This window comes from Tasmannia lanceolata, unplaced genomic scaffold (genome assembly GCF_043159265.1).
Source record: "Tasmannia lanceolata isolate RefF3 unplaced genomic scaffold, GAP_Taslan_0.1 ptg000016l, whole genome shotgun sequence".
In the NCBI taxonomy this organism is placed as follows: Eukaryota; Viridiplantae; Streptophyta; class Magnoliopsida; order Canellales; family Winteraceae; genus Tasmannia; species Tasmannia lanceolata.
The window spans coordinates 17,297,381-17,321,439 of record NW_027518693.1 but is presented as its reverse complement, the minus strand read 5'-3'; the positions used below and the strand labels follow the sequence as shown (position 1 = coordinate 17,321,439).

Below are 24,059 nucleotides of genomic sequence, written 5' to 3'. Positions count from 1 at the left end.
TGGGAAATCCTCCACTCCTCATTGCCATGGGTTGTGTGTTCTCGCATGGAATTTGTGCCACTTGTCTTCTTAAGGGATACATGTTTATGTCTTGAGCTTTGCTTTCTTGTTCTTATGTATGGCTTATAGGTCCATATAGAATCTAGAGATCAGAGGTAATTGTAATTTGTGGTTTTCATTTTGTTTTTGGGGGTTGCATTTGTTGTGTGTTTGGTTGTAGTTTTATGAGTGTTTTTGGGTCTGTTCTATTGACTTCAAAGCAGGGTGTCCCTCCAACAATAAAATAAACCTCAACTTATATAACCAATCCCCAAATATCTAGGTATTGTATTTTTTTCAAATGGGTTCTACACGTTGAGGTTTATTTTATTGTTGGATGGACATCCCCAATGTGTAGGGTATACTATGCAAGGAGGGCAGCTAATTCCAGGTGCTTGTACATAATAAAATTATCCATGCAGGGTAGCGAATTGGGGCTGTTCGCCATTGGATAGCTATCTCTGGACCAGCCAGCAGCCACAGGTGGAATGGGGTGGAAAAGGGGGAGAGTGGAAAGAAGAATGGCAATCACTGGTAGAGAGAAGGGAAGGATTTTACTCTCTCTCTCTCTATACCAGGGGTTTTGAAATCTCAGCTCTGACCAGTGATTTTAATATCTGGAAAACCAGGAATGTTAGTGTCTCACAGTTGCTATTTAACCGTATCATTTATTTGCCTATTTTATTCTCACCTATCTTTTATTTCTTAATTCGCACCCCATCGAAGCAAAATCGGGTAGTTGAAGATAGGGAAAGAAATTCAGAATCCTCAAAAGAGGCAGAATAAGTTCTTTGATCAGAATCATCAAAAGGAAAGAATCCATCCCTGTAAAGGGTAGTTGAAGCTTGTTTTTCATGCATCACTCCGACTTGCTAAGATTTTTTTCAATGAATTAAGGCTCGAATGAATCAAAAAATCAAACCCATGAATGAGAAAGAAAGAATAAGAACCAATCCTTTCCATTTGGCTTCTAGTTCTCAAGATTCTGGCCTGCAAGTGCAATCCCAAGTTCCCTTCAGTCCATTGGCTATATTTAGGATATTATGCTCTTAGTTTGGAACTCGAACAGTTCAAGGGCATCCCATTGCCATGGATTCTGTGGATTTTCAGGAAGCAGAGGTGCCGGCTGTTGTCGTTGGGGATCCACCCAAAAACCATTGGAGAGATGTTCATATTCTGAGCTTTGCCTTCTTGTTAATATTTCTAGCTTATGGAGCAGCACAGAATTTGGAGAGCACGGTGAATACTGTGAGTAGTGCTGGTTTCCATAAATTGTGTTTTGGGGTTGTTTTCCTGTTGGGTTGCATTTGTTGTGAGTGTGCATTTCGGGTCTATTTTGTTAGATATATGGTGCGTTGTGTTAATTTTTGTGATTGTTTTGCAATTGCGTTTTTTTGGCACTATGGGTTTCACAATTGATCCATATCGAATTGGTGTTGGGGGGTATCGTATTTTTTCAACGTAGTTTTGGAATGTTTTTGGGATGTGTATTGTAATTTGGGTCTTTTGTTTTCCTAATTGGATTTTGTGACTAGTGGTTGTTCCATAAATTGTGTTTTGGGGTTGTTTTCCTGTTGGGTTGCATTTGTTGTGAGTGTGCATTTCGGGTCTATTTTGTTAGATATATGGTGCGTTGTGTTAATTTTTGTGATTGTTTTGCAATTGCGTTTTTTTGGCACTATGGGTTTCACAATTGATCCATATCGAATTGGTGTTGGGGGGTATCGTATTTTTTCAACGTAGTTTTGGAATGTTTTTGGGATGTGTATTGTAATTTGGGTCTTTTGTTTTCCTAATTGGATTTTGTGACTAGTGGTTGTCTATCTATCTCTCTCGACTCTCGTGGTGGGGGTTTTCAACTGGTGATAACTAAATTGTGCACTTGATAGGTTTTGAATATGGTGATTGATCGATTTTGCATTTCTTCGTGTTCTTCCCAGTTGGTGATTTTCCCTTTTCCCTTATTTTTTTGGGTTAATTGTTGATTTTGGTGTTTTTTCTTGCTAGATTTCTGAAATTTTGTTTTGGTTTTTCTCTTTACAGTTGCACAATAGTTTTCTTTTCCCCACTTGGCAGCTTGGTTTTCTGCCTTTTTAACTCTTTTTGCAATTGCTGGTTGTTTTACCTCAGGACCAAGATCTAGGTACTACTTCTGTGGGGATATTGTATCTTTCCTTCACTTTGTTTTCTCTAGTGGCTTCTCCCATGGTTAGGTTGCTGGGATCGAAGAGAGCTCTGGTGCTTGGGACTACTGGTTATTGGCTGTTCATAGCGTCGAATTTGAAACCATCTTGGTATATTCTATTCTAAATACTGATGCTAATTGGGGTTTGAGTTGATATTGTGCATTATATTGAACCGGGTTGAAGAAGACCTGACTCACATTTGTGCGTATGATTACAAGCATGCTTTTTCTTTTTTGAACTTGCACCCCCATGGTCCTTTTTTTTTGTGTGTGATTGGTGGTTGATCTTTTTGTCTCCCTTGGTGGTGTTTGCAGCTGGTGGTTGAGTGTGCACTTGATTGGTTTGAATATAGTGATTGTCTGTTTCTGCATTTCTTCTGTATGTTTGTTTTTTTCAATTGTTGATATTTGTTTTTTCTTTGTATTTGTTGGGTTATCTTCTACATTGGTGATGGGACCATATCTTATCTAATGAGAACAACGAAGACACTACCGGCACCGTCAAGCTTCCCCAAAATTTCTCCAAAACGAATGAAGTGTTTCCATTTCCATCCTCACTGAAACGAAATCTACACGATTTCTTTCCACGTCATTATTTCCCTGAAATTTCAACCGAAATTCTCGAAGTTTGGCTGAAATTCTCAAAATTCAATCGAAATGGTCGGAACGACAAAAAATGGAAATATGTTATGATTTGCATTTCATTTCATTAATGTAGAGATTGATATTTGATAGTTAACATCATTGAACTACATAGCAAAGTAACTAATATCGTTTGCATGGGATGTCAGATCGGCGTGGGACCAATAATACCTCGTAACTCTACGTGGTATTGACATAGTGTTGGGGCCCTTAGAAGGGAGACTGGTCATTGTACTTTTTTATACTTCTTTATTGACTTTACTATTCCAGACATATCCCACAACATGTCAGTAGGTGTTCGATGTAATTATGCCATTATAGAAGGCTTTCTTGATTATATGATGGTTTCCAAGTATGTATTTGTTCTTATTCTTGCATTTCCCAAAGTTTCATTTTAAAATTTCATCATTTGCATATGTTTCCATATGTTTATGTGATTTTACAAGATTTCCACCCGAACCGAAATGTTTTTGTTTCGGTGCCGACCAAAACTGAAATGTAAAACCTCGAGTTCAGGTGGGGCCCACTCACTACTAGGGGCTTCATGAAGGGATTTGAGAGGAAGCGCACTTCAATTGAGGGGTATAATTGAAATTCGCTACAAGGTTGACCATGGTTAGCTGGTTCAAATTGTGATTCTTCCCTTATTTGGGTTTTCATAGGTGCAAGGAGAGGTCCACTTGATACCATTCCAAAAGAAAAAAGAGAGAGGAGAGGTCCCCTTGATTTGGTAGTGGATTTTGGGAAGGGTCGATTTTTATTTATTGACAGGAGTCCATGTTAGGTGCTCAGTAATAAAGGAATGTTTCCTACTGGTGTTAAGATTAAGAATCTTTATATTAGTTTAGTTTAATTTTTATTTTTATTTATATATATATATATATATATATATATATATATATATATATATATATATATATATCTTGCTATTTTAATTGAGTCAAAGCTAACAAGTTAGTTTCCAGTGTTGGTTAGAAATCTAACAAAGATTTGCAACTATAGATTTGTGGGGTTTAAGTTTCCAACCTGGGAAGGAAACTCCTGTGCCAATCTTGAGGGTGCTTAGTGGATTTTGGGAAGGGCCGAGTTTTATTTATTGACGGGAGTCCATGTTAGGTGCTCAATAATAAAAGGTGCTCAATAATAAATGGATGTTTCCTACTGGTGTTCAGATTAAGAGTCCTTATATTAGTTTAGGTTTTTTTTTAATTTTTTTTAAATTTTATTTCTTGCTATTTTAATTGAGTCAAAGCTAACAAGTTAGTTTCCATTTCAGTTGAAATAGTGTTGGTTAGAAATCTAAGAAAGATTTGCAACTATAGATTTGCGGGGTTTGAGTTTCCAACTTGGGAAGGAAACTCCTGTGCCAATCTAGAGGGTGCCCAGAGACGAGAGGTTTTAAGTCTCTATATGTGTATGTTTAGGACCATTCTCTTTGTTATGGTGAATGAAATAAATAACAATATTTTGCACCTGTGCAACTCGGTAGGTGTGATGTCTACTTTAGTCATGGTGTGAGGGCTTGACTTCCTATGGTGAGATAACTAGGAACTCCTGTGTGTGAGGCCTTGAATATTCTCCTTGCAAGGAGAAAAATTCCCTCCCAAACCTCCATCTAGATCCAAGATATAAATGTCATTCAAAATAAAATACAAAGCTATTTACAAAGAGAGGGAAAAGTACCTTATATAGGCTACCCATTTACATGAAAAGACAAAACTACCCGTACTTAAAGCAAATGACAATTAAGGACATGTAACAATTGCCATTAAAAAAAAGGACATGTAACAATTACAAAATGACTAAGCACCTGACTGATGTATTGAATATTTTACTGTTGATAAGTAAACAGCCTTTAATGATGAATGAAGAGAATCTGCAAGGGATGAGAGAAACACACAAGAATTACAGTCATGGGTAGAAGCCCTACCAGTACTGGGACAATCCATCTGTATGTGTGTAATACCCGACCACAAGAATTACAGTCATGGGTAGAAGCCCTACCAGGAAGAATTTGCTTTCACTATAAAGGGTGCAGAAGGATGTTTAAAAAATAAATCCAAACACCCTCTAATAAGACACATACCAAAGCTTTAGTATAGTCTCATTCTTTATGTGGCTTTTTGAATTATATACATAATCCTTGTCCCAACAATCTATGTTTGTAAGAAGGGAATGATTAGAAAGAATCTTTCTGAAGTCAACTTGCAGAACAACATCACTAACTTCGCAAACTGGAAGCTTCAACTTCTCGCCACTAGATCTGTTAGAACGCTGTTGGATGTGTCGCATAAACTATGCTATGAACTTATTATCATGTAAACTTCATCCCTATATTTAGGCATACTATTAACCATGTAGATTGATTATGACATGTTTCACTGTCATTATGATTGCTTAGATAGGTTCGCAAGTTTGGAGCAATGTATAGCACCGCCCTAGATTTGTCCCCATCAAATCTGAAACCGCCTTTTATTTTGATTTCCCATGTCACTTCTATTGGATCTTAAATTTGCTCTTGCATTTAGGTATACAATGGTGCCGGCTTCTGTATTCCTTGGGTTTGCAGCATCGATAATTTGGGTCGGGCAGGTTGGCAGACACATTAGATTGTATATTGTGAAACAACCAGTTACTCCAAAAGCTTAAGCTTGTTGGAGAAGGCATTATTTAATCTTTAACACCCCCCCTCACGTGTGGACCCTCATTTTAGGGTTGGCCTACACGTGGCACATGTGGCCCCTCTTTTGGGTTGGCCATTGCATGTGGATTTTTAATATCAAGGAGTTTAGAACTCAGGACTTTTGTTCTAATACCATGCGAAACAACCAGTTACTCCAAAAGCTTAAGCTTGTTGGAGAAGGCGTTATTTAATCTTTTATACTTTAACATATATCATTTACTTTTATGCCCATTTTGACTGAAGAGAAGGATAATTCTTGGCTGCTCTTATTCTGTTCTGGTATGTCAGGGAACATATCTCACTTCAGCTGCACGCAGCCACGCAAAAGATTCCCATTTACATGAAGGAACAGTCATTGGTAACTTCAATGGAGAATTCTGGGGGATATTGGCAACTACCCAGGTGAAGTAGCTAATGTATTTCATCAAGTGATCCATTACAAGAACAATATCTTCTCGATATAATCATGTCATCTTTGCTTGGTTGGTGGCATTTACCTAGCCAATAATGCCGAGATTTGAGTTTTCAGGTCATAGGCAATTTGATCTCCCTCGCTCTGTTGAGAAATGGGAAGGTATGTTGTACCACATTTAGGTATACTAGTAACCATGGATTTAAATTTCTGTTTCGGTTTCGGCCTTGGCGGAAACCGTAATTTCGTCCGAAATCCTGAAATTTGGAAAAAAAATTGAATTTCATTTTTAATCCGAAATTTCGGATTGAAAGTAAAATTAAATTTTTTTTTGCCAAAAATTAGGAAATTTCAGGACAAAATCCGAAATTCTGGGTTTTGTGCATTTTTGGTTTCGGTCGCTACCGAAATTCAAAATTTTGGTATTTTGTCCAAAATTTAAAATAATGCTTGTAACTAGCTATTTGTCAGTAATATTTTTTAGTGCGAGTCTTGGGTACGCCATCTTTAGTATAGGAGTTTCTCACATTGATTACATCTTGATGTGATGTATGCCCTTTTACTGCACATTTGCAATGTTCTGTTAAGAAATGGATTAGTTTTTCCATCTTTTTGATATAAGTTATGTTTACGTAACTATTGATTTATTGCACTATTTTGGTGGTTCTTTTATGCTTCATATATAGTATTGGTGTTTCACATAGAAATCATCCCTTATTGTGTAGTTGAATAACATGTTGTATGGTAGTTTAGTCATTACCTCTAGTATAGAGGGTATTGTAGTCTTTGTACTCACTTGCCCTATATGGGCCTATATATACATTGTATGTGTGTAGAGCTCCCAAGTGGAGTCTTTCCAACCTTCACTCCTCTTCTTCTTCCTCTCGTCGCTAACCCTAGATTACTTCTAACATGGTATCAAAGCCAATGGGCTGATCCTTCAAGAAGGAAATAAGAAGAGTCTATCTCCCTCCACGCCGTTCATCTCTTTCTCTCGTATCTCGTTTTCCTCTCTTTATCTCCCTATAGTTTCTCCTCAAATCTTCCCTAAGAACTCTCTTCCCTATTGTCTCTCTCATATTTCTCTATTTTTTGTTTCAAACCCTTAAAATCTCTCTCGGTATTTTTTTTTTTGTGTCGTCATTTCTCTCTTGGCAAATCCATTTTCCTCGGTCGTATTTACTCTCTTTCTCTCATTTGGGTTTTTGTATGGAGTATTGTCTTCTTGTCCTTCATTCTCATCTTTGTTTTTCTCCGTCTATATTTGTTGTGTTTCATGTCTTTTGTCTTCGGCTCCAAGGTGCCCACCAAGTGTTTGGTGAAATGTCCGAAAGAGATTTGGTGCCTTGGATGTCTTCTTTTCGTTTCAAGTTGAAGGCCCTTGGCTTCAACTTGAGGGAGTGTTGTCTAGTGTTGTCATCTCTTTCTTTCTATTGTTTTGTATGTGTTTTGTGTTGATGTCATCTCTTTCTTTACATTGTCTAGTGTTGTTCTTATATGTCTTTTTTATATCTTTTATGCAGTTTTTCAAGGCGCACTCCAAGTGTTTGCTCAAATGTCTAAGAGAGGTGTAGTGCCTTGTTTCTCTTCGTTTCTTTGTCTTCTTCAAAGCGCACACCAAGTGTTGGATGAAATGTCCGAGAGAAGTGTGTTGCCATGTTTGGCTTCATTTTTTTTTTTAGTTGCAAGTTGAAGGTATTTGACCTTCAACTTGAGGGGGAGTGTTGTCATGTAGTTCTTTGTGTCTTTTCTTGAGGGAGAGTGTTGTTAGTGTTGTCTTTGTCTTTTTGAGGGAGTATTGTCTTGTTTTCATGTCTCTTCGTGTTGTTCGGCTTTATGCCTTATCCCTTCATGTTGTCTTCTCCTTCATGTTTACTCTTGGCGTAGTTTTATGCATTCATCTTTCTTTCCGGCTTTATGCCTTATCTTCACCGAGCAATGGTTCCCTATCGTTGTTCGGTATCTTCTTCCTTTTATCTTGTTGTCTTGAGGCGGCGGTTTCCCCGTCGACCTCTCATTAGGCGACGATGTACATGCCGTCGATCTTCTTTCTAGACGATGGTTTCCCCATCGTTGGTTGGTTATCTTCTCCCTCCTTTTTCGGGCGATGGCTTCCATATCCATCGTTGGTCGGCTCTCTTACAGGCGACGATCTTTTCCCGTTGACCTTCCGGACAATGGTTTCCCTATCGTTGGTCGGCTCTTTTCAGGCGACGATGTTCATGATGTCGACCTTGTCTCCAGGCGATGGTGTCACCATCGTTGGTTGGTTATCTTCCTCTTCTTATCTTCGGGCGACGATTTTCATGCCGTCGACCTTGTCACCAGACGGTGGTTTCCCCATCTTTGTTTGGTTGTCTTCTCTATCTCTTCTTCTCTCTAAGTGACGGTTTTCCCGTCAACCTTCTATCCGATGGTTTCCACATTGGTTGTCCTCATTTTTCACATGGCGATGTGCTGCTTTGCCGATGTTCGTTGTGCGCACATTTGGTGTGCTCATTTTGTTTGCTGGATCGTAGTTGTTCCTGCGCCCCCATTGCTTGTGATATGCAGATGTGATCGTTGTGCTCTCATTTAGGGGGAGACCCTGTTTGTTCGCTCTTATTGTTGTGCTACTTCAGGGGAGCTGCTCTTTTTAATGGCCATTGATCTCGATGTTGTTTATTGTCGCCACTGCTGTCCTTTTTAGTATTATGCTTTCATTATGTATTCATCACACCAACTTGAGGAGTGTTATACCAAGCTGGATGTGTGTATGGGCTTATTGTACCTTTTTGATGTATGGTCCTCTTCTGTTATTTTCAGTTGTTGTAATCTCCTTTGTACCAAGCTGGAGTTCCCTAGTATATACACTCCAGCTTGAGGGGGAGTGTTGAATAACATGTTTTGGGTAGTTTAGTCATTACCTCTAGTATAGAGGGTATTGTAGTCTTTGTACTCACTTGCCCTATTTGGGCCTATATATACATTGTATGTGTGTAGAGCTCCTGAGTGGAGTCTTTCCAACCTTCACTCCTCTTCTTCTTCCTCTCTTCTCTAACCCTAGATTGCTTCTAACATGTGTCATATGCAATTCCACCACATTTTATTGTTTGCATGAGTGCATTTTGGATCTTTTTCATGATCTCGTCCGCAACCAAAGCATTGAAAAGTATTACCTGCTTCTTAATATGAGCAAATTTTAGTAAGATATTCTCAATTGAGCACCATATGTTGTTTTCTCACCCTTCTTTTTTGAATGGTATGTTGTTTTCTCACCTTATTCTGTCAAACACACCCCTTAGTAAAACATCCAGGAGATGCTTATATTTGAAATCATCTTTTTGTTGTGTAAGAATAGCTTGACCTATTATATGGATAACTTTAACTACAAATGTTAGAAAAAAAGAATAGCTTGACCTTTTCTTATACAATCATGAGGGTCTATGCACGCTATATTTAATAAAATTTACATTTCTATTTATGTATGTATAATATTTATATCTCTTCTAGTAAACATTCATAATTTATATTCATCTTCAATAAAAATTCCTGTACTAATATCTTTGGCTGGGTTTTGATAGTTTATACGTTTACATTTATATTTTCTTTCATTTTTGGGTCTTTATGGTGTTTATTTTAACAGATTTTTGGCTTTTAATAAAAAAAATGCAACTTTCTTATTTTTAATGCATGCCTGGATATTATGGAAATGCCACGTTGATCATATTGGTGAGACTGCATATTTTACCCTGAACCGCAAATTCCTTTTTGCGACATATATCTAGGCTTAGGTATTTATGATTTTATTGGGTTTCATGTATTGAAACATATTGATGCTATATTTGCTGAAATCCTTCCTACATTCTCTACGTATTAAATTCCTGCCCTCAAGCCTTTCGAGTGATGATTAGCATTGCATACTTTACTGCAGGAAGGGGGAAGTTTAAGGGGCAAAACCTTGTTATTCAGTGTCTTCCTTGGGAGCATGACTTTGGGTACCATATTGATGTGCTTCTTACATAAAAGGGACGGTAAAAGAGAGGATCGTCCAGCTCCATCTGCCAACATCTTATCTTCTATCATATCTCTCTTGAAGTTGGCCATTGCTCCTTTGCGTGACAAACGAATGCAGTTGATTATCCCTTTTCTTGCATATTCTGGCTTGCAACAAGCATTTGTGTGGTAAATAGGAGTCTTCCTCATTTTTTTTCTTTTTTTGAATGATTATACTAGTCTTCCTCTGTCCTTTTCCCCCCACTTACTGATGCATTTTCATTATCAGGGCTGAATTCACTAAATACATTGTAAGTCCAGCACTTGGTGTGTCAGGTGTGGGTGCTGCAATGGCATTATATGGGGCTTCTGGTGCAATAGTAAGTATGGGCATTTAGATAATGCATTGTTTTTTATTGTAAATTATGTCTTTGATCGGTGATGGCGCGGAGTCTACTTCAATGTTGTCAATCCCATGTCTTTTTATGGTTCCTGGGTGTCGATTTATCCGGAAGTTTGAGCCTGAGAAGTGAGTTACTTTCTTAATCATGAGTAAACTCACAAATGCTTACTTGCAACCCAGCTATCAGGAATGGTTTTGAATAACATAAAGTAAAGAAACAATAAGAAATCTTACTCCCGAACAGGAACTATAAATGTGTTACCAATAGACTTCTCAGACTCATTAAAAAGAATGTGTTTTTTTTTTTTATTTATTTATTTTAAAGATGACTATTTTATTGATATTAGAAAGGCATTGGGGACCAGGAGTCCTGTCCTGCATTACAAAACATCAATACGACCCGTCCGGACATAGCCAGAGCCAGGTAAGGTAATCCTAAAAGAAGAACACCTTCAAACCCAAAAAGTTAAGTTTTTCTTCACCATACCGTTCAGTCTTATCTCATCAGATCCTTTAAAATCCAAGTTCTACTTCATTAGTTAGCACCAATATTAACAAGATGCAAAAGGTTATAAGACTAGAAGCAGACCCACACAAAAAGCTTCTTGTCCCACCATCAGCTCGACGTAGGCAAAAACAGAAATCGTACCCAGGACATTTTTCCAATTCCACCAGAATGGAATTTAGTTCGTCCATAACCAAATCCTCCTCCAAAGCATTTTCTTCTTCATTTGGATTTGTATTTCCCAAATTCTCTGCTCTTAGGTCTAATCCTCCAGCCTTCGAAGCCCAACCTCTTTTTTTGCTTCCCATTCCAGCCTCCTTTCCTTTCTTTCATCCATCATGTGTTTAACAAAGAGAGGGTGTTTTCTCTTGAAAATAGTTCATTCCTTTTTCAAAAATTGGCTGATTTCCTCCCTGCCCGTAGGAGAAGATTTAGAGGCCTTTTCCTCATTATAGCTTAATCCCTTGATTCAAAGAAGAAGGGATTGATATGATCCATTCTAAAACTTCCAAGGGGGTGAAGGGGGAAGGCTGATCAGATCCATTCTCCCAATTATCTGAACAAAACTTCCAAGGTTAAAAAGAATGTGTTTGGTTACACAAAATTCCAAAGCTCCAACTTGTCAAACTTCTAAAACTCTAGCTCCTCAACTAAAAAGCGCTCCCTAATTTTGAGATTGGGTGATGAGTTCCTTTATTTAGGCTCAATCCCTTCCCATGCAAGTGGGATCCTATAAAATACGAGTCTTTGGTATGGCGTTCCTTTTTTTTGGGGGAAAAGTAACAAATTTCATTCCATAGAAAATGGTAAACATACAAAGAGGGACAAGCTGTCCCCGGTACAAAATCGAAACAGGCCCAGAAAAGTATGGCGTTCCTTTGGTAGACAAGAAGAGAAGACATAAGAGAGCGAGAGAAGATTTTGTAGAGTACAAATAGTCATTTAATTCAGATGCATTCAGTCAAATGACTGAAATTCCCTTTATAGCTCAATACCATACAAATACAGCTATCTAATTTTATAACAATTCTCCTCAAGGTGACTTCTCTTCCCGACCATTATCAGCCTGTCAACAAGATCTTCGTGCTGATCCGCCGTAAGAAACTTCTGTGGAGTTTAAATTTCGATTTCGGCAGAAGTGGAAACATTTCAGTTGGAAATTTTGGTGGAAACCCTGTAAAATCACGGAAATGTGTGAAGACATATACAAGATAGAATTTTAAGATGAAACTTCAAGAAGGGAAGCGATATTCGCCCCCTTTTCTTTCCCGGGCCACCCTCTAGTGTACTAATTAGCTATAACTACTCATTTTGCCCTACAAGAGGTTGGCTTGGGGAAGAAAATGGGGCACACATATCATTTCTCCTACAGAAAATGCTAGAATAAACACAACAAATACACACTTAGAAACCATCACATAAGAAGATAATTATCCGTAATGGTTTCCCCCTTTTCTTTCCCGGGCCACCCTCTAGTGTACTAATTAGCTATAACTACTCATTTTACTCTACAAGAGGGTGGCTCGGGGAAGAAAATGGGGCATACATAATTACATATCATTTCCCCTACATAAAATGCTGGAATAAACACAACAAATACACACTTAGAAACTATCACATAAGAAGATAATCATCCATAGTGGTTTAATAACATCAAACACCTAGTGACATGCAATGTTGCGCATGTTTGATTATTCAGTACGTATCACATTTCACATCAATTCATATAAATATGTACACAGCAAATATACCACATTAAATATGCAATTTATATAATTATAATTATGTAACACATATTGAGGGCGAGCCTTGGCGAAACGGTAAGGTTGCTCTATTGTGACTTGGTGGTCATGGGTTCGAGTCACGGAAACAGCCTCTCTACAAAGCAAGGGTAAGGCTGCGTACATCTAGCCCTCTCCAGACCCCGCAATAGCGAGAGCCTTGTGCACTGGCCCATCCTCTTTTTTAACATATATTGATATAGTATACCACGAATGTTCTTATGATTTTGATTTCGATATCTGTTTTGGTAGGGATGGAAATGGAAATATTTTGGCCGTTTTGTGTCGGTTTTGCTGGAAATTTGGTGCAAACCCGGACGCTCGTGATTTCTTATAGGAACTTTATGAGCTCAATTGAACCAAATTTTCACATTCACATAGTTGAACCGGCACCATAACAGATAAACAAGCATTTGTTTTTAAATTTCAGCGTAGGGAACCATGTATATTAGCATTAAAGATAAACCATTAATGAAAAAAGATTCTACATTAAGCAGTTATCACATATGGTAATTTGAATAACACAAAAGATGAGAGTCAGGAGCTCAACTAAATTAAACTAAATGATGTCTAACTGCTGTCCATAAAATAGAAAGAAGATCTAGGGTCCAAAACTATGCTAAACAATGAAAATAACTCTAAGGTAGTCTAAGTTAAAATAAGGGTAAAATTTATAAGGGGTTCAAAGGGATGGAAAGGCTTAAAATAAGGGCTGAAATAAAAGGGAAAGATCTCACCGGAGGGTATAGCAGGCCTTTCACCTCAAATCCGAGCAATAGAGGACCCAAGAGCGTGGGGGAGAAGTCTGTAGGCACGATCCAAATATCCGGCAGCAACAACCTTCCCAAAACAGCATTTTGAAATAGGAAAGAAAGGGGTAGAAGAGGAAAAGATGAGGGAAGAACTGATAAGGAAGAAAATATGAAGAAAGAAGCGGGGAAGATTAAAGGAGGAACATCGAGAAAATAAGGGGCGAGATAGAGAGAGATCAAGAAAAAGATGTTTAGGTAAGGAAATTAAAGGGGAATATGGAAAAAATAAGGGGCGAGATGGAGAGAGATCAAGAAAAGAGATTGAGAAGAGAGGGACTCACCTTGATTGTGAAGGGAGAGAAGAGGAAGAAGGAGAAGGAGACAGGGGAGGGAAGTAAAAGGGGATAGGAGAAGAGATAAAGGAAGAGAGGAGGAGAAGAAACAAGGAGAGATGGAGAGAACTCACCTTGAGAAGGGGGAAGAAGAGATGGATCACGCCATAGGCGTGATTGGGATAGGGGAGGCCTACTAAATGCCCATGCGAATGAACCAACCCACAATCGTAAGGCACAATAATCCAATTTTGTGAACAATGCCATGCGAATGAAACCGCCATCACTTTTGAGATGTTTGATTCGTATGCCATCATAATAAGTAGTAACTTTACTATGAAAGTGAGTAAAAGCTGTGAGAACGTCAAATTTTTGTTTGATCAAATAAATCCATGTGTAACACAGAAAATTCATCCACAAATTTAATGTTAAAGTGAGAGGTAGATAATGATTAAATGGGTAGAGAAAAGTGTAGCTACATACGTGTAGCTAACTTAGCTACACCGATGGCTTAAAATACAGTGGGCCCCACATTGTTTGGGTGATGCAAACCATTCATTTGATGGGCCCTCACATAGATAGGGTGTGCCCAAAAAATCAGCTCCATAGGATCATCCCAACCCTACGATTTGTGGAGGCAAAAATGGACGTGTAAAAACCTTCACAAATCTGTCCATTTTTGCCTCCACAGTTTGAAGGGTTGAGATCATCCAATGGAGCTGATTTTTTGGCACACCCTATCAATGTGAGGTCCTATCAAATGAATGGTTTGGATCACCCAAATAATGTGGGCCCACTGTATTTTAAGCCGTCGGTTATGTGTAGCTTCACTTAACTCAAATGGGTATAGGACCCATAGATTAGAGTGAACAAGCTGAAAATGAAAGGGTAGAAAAGAAAGAAAAATAATACCATGTGTATCATATCTGAGATGTTTATTGATCATTTGTCCAAGTGTCTCATGTAGTTGAAAAATTAGTTATTTTATTCAGGGTCTAGATCCATGTGTAAATAGAAATTTTATCACAACTGATATTTGAAGGTTTATCTAATCTTCTTAATGTTTTAAGATTGTTTAAAAAATTGTGCATCAGCTTAGTTTAATCTGAACGGATTGTATTGTCTCAGTGTTCATTGGCTGCTGGACGATTTACATCTGGTCTGTCTTCAATCACTTTGATTATTTCTGGTGGAGCTTTTCTTCAGATCCTTGTGCTCATATGGCTTTTTCTGAAGGATAGGTGAGATTGGCCATGTGGGCCCTATTTTGAACCATTCATATAGAAATTAGGGATACATAATTATGCGTTTTTTTAAGCCAAAGGATTATTTCCAGTAATTTTGTACTAATATCTGATTGCCATGCAGCTTAAAAACTGGTGTACTTCACACCGTGTATCCACTACTTATGGCCATGATATGGGGCATGGGCGATGGAGTGTTCAATACCCTACTGAATGCAGCACTTGGAATTCTCTTCAGACATGACACGGTAGTGTTTAAAAATTGACTATCAATTCTAAACTTACGAATTTTCCTTTTCATGCTCTTTAATTATCTGCATGCTTTAACTTAAAACAGATACTGGTCACATAACCCAAATTCCCCTACATGGTTAACCAACTATCATCAACTGCTCTCCGCTAGTTACATAGCAAGGAGAAACCTCATTATCTTTCACTATCTCACAAACAAAATGTTAGTCAATTTCAACATGTTTAGTGCTAACATGGGAGATGGGGTTATATGTCAATTTAATGGCCTGCTCTGATTGTCGCAGTATAGGGTATGTGTAACCTTAGATGGAGCTCTTGGAATAGATGTGTTATCCATGTCAGCTTAGACATAGTAAATGCCATAGCCTTCTATTCAGCCTCTGCACTTGATCTACTTAGAGTCTTGCTCCATGAGATTAGGGATGTACTTAAGAGACAATATCCTATCGCTGCTGACTTATGCATATGTGGGTTTCTTTACCCAATCAGTGTCAGAGTACCCAAACGTCTCGATAGAACTATCAAATAGCGCTCTATGTTATACGCCACGATGAAGTATCTACCTCTCAAATATCTATGTCACTCTATGGGATAATACAAGTATTGACATACCTCTCATTCCTACCATGCCTGGATAAATTAGAGGATCCTTGACTAGCTGCCCTCTTTAGCACTTGCCTTCTCTTTATACACTCCTGACATGTTAACGTGTTATGCTAATAGTTGCAAAGAGTATGTCTGAAATTAATGTATTAAGTAAACTCAAGATGAAGTTTGAGATGAAAGAATCGGGTGCTGGAAAGAAAATCAGATAGAAAAATGGGCAGATTGCATCTGTCACGAAAGTACATTGAAAAAGTTTTGTCTCTACTTCAGGCTCGACTTGATTTTGGGTTGGGTTGGGTTGGTTTGGGGTTTGGAAAAACCCAACTAGATTTAATTTCGGATTGGGCTAGGGCCTCAACCTTGAGCAACCTGACCCTGCCTGAACCTCACATCGGCCCTCTAATTTTATTGTGAATTTTCAAAATCTTTGGGTTATGTTTTTTTTTTTACTTCTGGGTTAACCCGAATCCAAACCGACCCAACCCAACCCGCTTTGGAAAAAGAGGGGTTAGATTAGGGTTGAGGGAATGCTATCTTGGGTTTGGCTAGGGTGGCCTCAATCCGACACAATCTGGCCTGAGTTGCACCACTAATTTTGTCATACTAACGCGCGGCAAATGAACTGCATTACAGGAAGCAGTTTTTTCGCAGCTGAAGGTTTGGCAGAGCGCTTCGACGGCAGTGGTGTTCTTTCTGAGCCCACACATCACCTTTCAGGCAATGTTGATCCTGATGATCTCTGCACTCTGTGTTTCTGTAGCTGGGTTTTTATTTCTAACTCTCCAAGTAGAGAAAACATTCTCTTCTGGAAATTGATTTTGGCAGCACTTTACTTGTCCTAAAATAATGTCGACTTCTATATCAAGATTTCTTAATTTCAATGTAGATATATGTGGATGACAGGAGCTTTCATAACTGATCAATACTCTGAGGTTCTCTTTCAAAGCTGTATATTGGTGAAATCTCTTCATCTAAAAATATGGGTGCCACAAAATCCATCTGGTAGAGGATTAGAGATTTCCAAATATCATTACTGCAGGGTTGGATGCTCCTAGGATTTGAAATTTAAAATTTTGTGGAAATGAAATTTGGAAGACCCAAATCCACAAATTTGTAAATAATTCTATTTGACTGCTATAAATTTGAATTTGGATTTGGATTTGAAATATCACATTAAAAATGTGGCTTTTATCAAAGGGAAGTGATATATTACCACCTTTTTTAACTCGGGACAGCCTCCTCTAGTGTATTTATGACTACTCTTAGAGTGATAGGGCTATCCCAAGTAAAAGTAGGGGCAAATATATCATTTCCTTATTGGTCTGGTTGAGGGCAAATTAAAGTAAGAGGACATTTTTTTATTTTCCTAGCATTGTTTGGAAATTAAAGTAAAAGGACATTTTGTTTTTCCTAGTATTGTTTGGCTGCCATATACTATTCATATGAGTCCTTTTAAATTTTCTAAATGCAAGCCCATACACTATGTTTGGTTGCACGGGAGTGGCTCGAGAGTGGTGGAATAAGAAGTCAGAAGTGAGGAGGCAAGCATAGACAATGCCTGGAATTACCACTTGAGGATAGTGCAACGTAGCCTTCGGCTGCGCAGCAGTTTTCCCTCAGAGAAGTGGAATAAGCAGGGATGTCATTACCAATATAGAGAGTGGCGAGAGATAGTAAGAGAAAAAACAGAACCTTTTTCACTTTTCTTCTATCAAAATTTTACTATTTTCGTAGAAATTGATTGGAGGATGAGAAGGGAGATGTCTGAAACATGTTAGGGAGTCATGTGGAATTTGCATGTAATATTGGCAACCAAACAGGTAATCAGCATTCTTTGGCATTTGAAATTCCAATGAATACAGAGCATTAATGTTCGACCTTCCTTTCAAATCAAGAGGAAAATTAAAGAAAGGGGAATTTGTTTTCCTGTCTCTTTACTTCCATATTACATAATTCTTATAAGGGTTTTGCTAACGATTAAGCATCATTTAATTGCCTTTGGGAACTGGAACTTACACATACTTTTATACTTTTACACATGTTTTGATATTTTATTCTCAAAGGGATTTTACTAGGGGCTTTCGCAGAAAGGCATACGTGGATGGCCGTTGCATGAAAGAGCTACCACCTCAGATGAATTAAATTAATAAGACAAGATCAGCTGAAAAGTGAGCTTGTGCAGCTGTTCTCTCATTCAACAACCAGCCACTAAGTCCCTAGCAAATTCCTTATAAAAAGACTAAAATACCACTATATAATAGAAATAGAACAAAACATCCCTCACGAAAAAGAATGAAAGTACCTTGTCTCATGAAAAATGACAAAATATACCTATATCTCATGAAAATACCCCAAATCCCCATATCTAATGGAAAATGACTAAAATACCATCATAATTCATTCTATCTGAGTCCCCTAGCAGGGAGAGAAAAATAAAAATCCTAATTTAAGTCAGTGATCAAAAGGTTCCAAAGGGGCTGGGGCTGGGGCTGGTTTCGTTGTTTGTCATATAAGCTATTGAGTATAGTTTTGAAGGGTTCTTATGTCAGCTCTAGTACTTTTGTGTGAACTCTAGCCATGATGGCCATGTGAAATCCAGGAACTTGTAAATTTTTGGGGCACAGGAAGAAAGCTAGAGATATCCTCTGTTTATGTTTGTTAACCACTACCTTATGCAAATAGAAGTAGCTCTTGTATCTCCCATTTGACAGAATAAAAAGCAGAAAAAGGAAAAACCAGATCGTTTAGATCAATTGTACCAAATAGTCAAGTTCCTGAAACAAGAAGCAACACATTCCTAGAAAATAATGTCAACCTCGTGCAAATCTTCAAGCAAACAAAAGGATTTTAAAGAATCCTTTTGCTTAAGAATTTTGTGTGTGTGAAGTGTAGTAATGTGAACAGACTCTAAAGATAAAACCAAATCAATAGCTCACATGATTAAACGAATCATAACCCCCAGAGCAGCAGCATGTTAGTAACTCTAGGCAAAGCAAAGTGATCACACCTGCATACTATGCAACAATAAGATCAATCCCAATCAAAGTTGTAAATTGTGTCGATTTCGGCCGCCACGGAAATAGAAACGTTTCTGTTTCGATTAGAAATTTCTGTGGAAATCATGTAAAATCATGGAAACATATGAAAACACATACAAATACCGAATTTTAAGATGAAACTACATAAAATAATAAGCAAAAATACACATTTAGAAATGATCACATAACAAGATACCCATCCATAATGGTTTAATACATCAAACATGCATTACAACATATACAGATGATAGAATTTTCAGATGAAACTTCATGAAATAGTAAGTGCATATACACATTTAGAAACATTAATATAGCCAAAGACACCCATCCATAATGATTCAATAACACCGAAAACCTAGTGGCATGCATTGTCGTGCTTGTCTTATAATTCAGTGCATAACATATTTTACATGTAATTCGTATAAATATTTATATATAATACATACATCATAATTCACATGCAGTTCATATAAATATAAATATGTAATGCATATTGACATAGTATACCACTAATGTACTTACGATTTTGATTTCGATATTTATTTCGGGGGAAATACCCCCTCCTTAACGTTTTTTTTTGAAACATGACAGAAATATATTAAGATCATACGAAGGATACATGCAAGGGGGACCAGCAGTCCCCCTAAGTATTACAACGTATGAAAACCTGGAAAAAATTCTAGGTCCAAGAAAACCAAAAAGAAAACTATAAGACCAATGATTGACCCTCCCAATCATCCTTTACATCCCACCCAACAGTTTGAGGACCATCCGCCCCAACCACCTTCCAAAATAGCCTTTCTTTCTCCACCTATAGGAGACCATGCCACCCCTGAAAGATTCCAAAAGAAAAACTTTGCTAAACAATCACGATCTTCCGACGAAGATCTTGACAACCACCGGTCCCACTATTTCTTTAAAGAAACTTTTTCTTCACCCGTCCTAAAACGGCCCCCCCTCAGACTATACACTTACCCAGTTCCTTTAACAAGCACTTAATCTCATACCGAAATGCTTCTTCGTCCGACACTATGGCCAGGTGGTCCTCTTTTAGAATCCTATTGTAAGAGACCTTTCCAGCCCCTATTTTCTCTTACAGTTTTCGTATCCCCACTGCTTTCTTCACCACCCACTCCTGCCGTCTTAATCTTCTCTCTTCCATCAAGGATTTGATAAAGAAAGGGTGCTTATGCATTGGCTTGTGAGTTTCCTTTACGTTGAAGGTCCCTGTTAGACTAAAGAAAGCTTCCCTTCTCCTGTCAGCCTCGTCCTTGAAAAGCTTCTATTGCCTTTTGATGAAGTCGCTGATGATTTCCCTCGGGGTTGGCGAGGACATAGAAGCCTTTTCTTCATTATAAGCCATACCCCTAATCCAGAGCAAAGCCTCCTCTAATTCCATAGGATCCATAGCCGCTTTCTTTTCCGGCTTATGACCGGGGCGATTGAGGAAGATGAAGGGGGATGCAAGTTTTGTTCCTGTTGTTCCATTTACCTTAGAGGGGCACCGAAAGGTCTGAATTTTCAAGTCTATACTATTCACTTCCAAAGGTCCCCTTTTTTTTATTATAGGGGCAACCACCTACGGATACCAATAACCGAGCCACACCACCCACGGTGGCGAAATAGGAGGGGTTTCCCATGCTTGATGTGAAATCATTTATGGTGCCAGATACACTCCTGACAAAGCCTTTCTAGCTTTTCAGCTTTCAATGATAATAAGACAAAAACTCCTATGCTAAGTAAACAAAAGCAATAGGGTCCCTAATATTGTTTCTGACAGAATTCTAATCATCTCTTTCAATTTCCATAAGCGCCTTAAATGTTATACTATATTTGATGATGATTAGATCCACCTTTAAGGGATTGCGCCGACTCCTTCTCGTCATTTCCGATGATACAGAACACAAGCCTTGATATAAGCTTTACAAACCAATAACGTATGCGGCAAACTTTTTACTTGTTTCAAAAACTCAAATCATCCATCTGCACAATACCCACTGAAGATCCATCATAGCTTTTCCTTTTACTTCCTACCTTTCATTTTCCAAAAAACCTCTAATCCATCTAGCTTCCCTAGGATAAGAAATAGAGGAAAAAAAATCCAATGACTTTTTATCCAGTCACCCAAGGGCCACACATGCCCAGGAAAGGTGTGGACAGTCATTTTTTGGAACCCGCTCAGCTATTTTATTCCTTTGGGCATTGTCTGTATGTAACTTCGCAGTGAACTCCGTTGAGGATGGTTTTTTTGAAGGGTTTAGTCCAGTGTAGGCCTTTGAGAGCTCTAGACCAATTCTTCGCTTCCATTGATTTCTGACGGTCGAACCATACAACCGGATCTCCGCTTTCCTTTGTTTGAGGACGCCCAAAGATTTGTTCCAATTCAAGTGCATTCCAATAATATGGTTAGCCTTACCCGATCTAATGCGCTTGAAGCACTGCTTTTGAAAGGAGGCCGCCCCCCAAGAACTTTTGTTTGCTCAGTCCTATTAGGGGGGCAATCAGACAGAGGACCGTTTTGCCCACCATGATGATGCACAGGATCCAATGTATGTCCATCAGATTCTAAAGGGCGTGGGAGCAGGGGTTTTTGAGAAGAACGTCTTTAATTTTTCCTTTCCCTTTCATTGATTGATGAGATTTGAATTTTGAATTCAAAAGGGTGGATCCCAAGGGTTCAACGGTCTTCCCTCCAATAGACCTCCAGCCGGACTGCGGGAAAGCTTCAGTTAAATTCCCCGCTGGATAATCCCAATCTGCCGATCGACTTGCAGGGAGGTTTGATCACTCCAGAACCAGCGTGCTTACAGGATTTGGCGTTTTTAAGCTTGGTATTCTGTGGTGGGGGCTACTAAGCGAGTCCGAGATTGGTCCATTATTTTCAATAGGATGGGAGGCTTCAATCCATATAGTAAAGTAGTCACCCAATATCCAAAGGAGGACAAAAGGACATGAAAATTTCCATTTAGGGGCAAGGATTCTAGCCGATACGAAGCTCATACACTGCCTATGTCTACCTTCCATCCTTACTTCCAAGACCAGACCAAAGATGTTACCCAAGGCTTCCACTGTTGAAGTTGCCCATGCATGCAACAAGATTCCATAAAAGTTAACCCAAATTTCTTCTGCTCCCTGGATATAGTCTCGATTCCAAGCTGAAAGAGATAGCAGTTGGTTCCCACACGCTTCGACCCCCTTAGAATCTTTGCAGCCTGGTTTGTTGATTCAAACATAAAAAGAACTTCATCCCTCGCTAGAATACAGGGGCAAGTGAGGGAGGGAATGTTCCAGAGTCTTTTAGCCCAAACCCAGAGATCATCTAAGGTCCCTGTTGTATCCTTTTTTTTCCCAACCAAGCAAGCTTTTAATATGTTAGCTCGAGCTCCCACTTCCTTTCCGGATACAAATAGTGACGAGATCCCTTTCTCGATTGATGTTGATATTTCTCCAGAATCCGGTCACGACTCACCCTCACCGTCGGCACTGGTCGAAGGCTGTTGGGAGTGAGCAACAGAGTTCGGCCCAAGAGTGAGGGGAGCAGATTTTTCTTTGTTTTTGGTTTATAGCACCACCGACATCGAGTCTGCCACTTGAAATTATGATAGCGGCAAGATGGGCAAGTCCAATCCCAGGCCATCTTCTCGGCGTTGCCAAAGAGGGAGTCCCTATTTTCTTCCCCACCCCACCAACCATTTTTCGCGAAGCCTCGCCCTCCTTAACGTTAGTTGTTGAGTTTTAAAGGCAAAAGAAAACTTTAAAATGGGTGAATTTATCCTCAAGTAGCGAACCATTCTCACAGAAACCATTAAGAGAGAGAGAGAGAGAGAGAGAGAGAGAGAGAGAGAGAGAGAGAGAGAGAGGAGGGATATCATCTCCCTTATTTCGGGTTTGGTTTCATTTCGGTGGTGGTGGAAACAAAAATATTTCGGTCATTTCGTGTCGATTTTGGTGGAAATTTAAAACCATGATCCACACATACCATTCACGTGAATAAGAATAGTCTCCAACATCTAATGTATGAGCATTCAGCCCACTTAGCAATACAACTGGAGATTTTCAAGCAACCAGTCCTTGTGATTTATGCCGAAAACATGGAAGATATCATGCAAGGGTAGTGAAGTGCCATGCAAGAGAAATTTCAGGGGGTAATGATATACAAAAATTGACATGGACACCAAAAATTCAGAACATGCTAATATTCAGGACATGTTAAGAACAGCTCATATGTAAACTGGCAACATCTGAGTTGTGATGCTATCCAAACCAGCACGCTAACTACAAGAGCAGAGATCCAAGGTATGATATCAACATGCAAAGATTTACTCAACTCAAGTCAACTCAACAAAGCCTTTGTCCCAAACTAGTTGGGGCCAGCTAAATGAATCCTTTAGAAAAATTTCATGAAGAATGTCAAAGGACTCTATCCGGCTCTAATCCTGGCTCAAGTTGGGTTCTTCTACGTGGATAATTTTCTTCCATTCTATCCTATCCAAGGTCATGTTCTCTGTTATGTTCCTAGCTATCAACACGCACAGATATACTAACAAAAAATGGATCTAGGAGTATGAAGTGACATGAAGATCCTTCAAACCAGACATGTGAAAAGTCAAGTAGTAATGAAGGGCCATGAAAACAAAAGGCGAGCAATCTACGAGATTAAACATGCATGCAAGCTAGAGATCAAGTTCAGATCATGTGAATGACAATAAGTTCAATAGCATTCCATCAACAAACAGAGTTTTGGGATATAGCAGTCACTAAACCATAGGCAACTCCCCAAATCAGGAATTTGAAACCTACTAACAACAAACAGCGAAACAAAATAATCGAAATAAAAATCTGAAGTGATGAATTACTACAACTAAAATGCCACTTGTAATTGTAGGAACTCACGACACACTAACAGCAAATCCACATGCAAATTGATAAAAACCGGAATTCATGATATGCGCCTGACAAAACCAACATACTTCCTATAAGGATAAGGATTCACAATTTAACAATACAACCTATAAAGGCAGAAATCTAAAATTTGCTAACACTAAGCCAATATGAAAAGTAAAGGAAACATGGATCTAGGATGTGGTGGTACCTAAGCTAACTAAAAAACCAAGCTCTCATGTAAACTAGCAGAACAGGGATCGATAGTGAGATGGTATCCCAAACTAGCTCTCATGTAAACTAGCAGAATAGGGATTGATAGTGAGATG

At 38.6% G+C, this 24,059-nt stretch overlaps 1 protein-coding gene and 1 long non-coding RNA gene across 3 annotated transcripts; one reads left to right on the top strand and one right to left on the bottom strand.

Moving 5' to 3' along the window:
- The first annotated feature begins 147 nt into the window (after window positions 1–147).
- On the top strand, window positions 148–16,708 carry LOC143848108 (UNC93-like protein 3). 2 transcript variants are annotated; one of them, XM_077356921.1, is made up of 10 exons: window positions 153–1,287; window positions 2,170–2,333; window positions 5,395–5,458; window positions 5,838–5,951; window positions 6,079–6,123; window positions 9,875–10,125; window positions 10,226–10,316; window positions 14,838–14,950; window positions 15,078–15,201; window positions 16,445–16,708. In XM_077356921.1, exons 1-10 carry the CDS (start codon window positions 1,129–1,131, stop codon window positions 16,625–16,627), a joined length of 1,308 nt encoding a protein of 435 aa, XP_077213036.1. In that variant the 5' UTR covers window positions 153–1,128; the 3' UTR covers window positions 16,628–16,708. The 2 variants fall into 2 exon arrangements, with proteins under 2 accessions (XP_077213037.1, XP_077213036.1); XM_077356922.1 differs by lacking the exon at window positions 6,079–6,123 and having other exon boundaries at window positions 148–1,287.
- Window positions 11,746–13,999, bottom strand: LOC143849045 (uncharacterized). Its single transcript, XR_013235525.1, has 2 exons — window positions 13,363–13,999; window positions 11,746–12,018 (listed from the first exon to the last, which is right to left on the bottom strand). It is a non-coding gene; the product is annotated as an uncharacterized LOC143849045 (long non-coding RNA).
- Window positions 16,709–24,059: the final 7,351 nt, after the last annotated feature.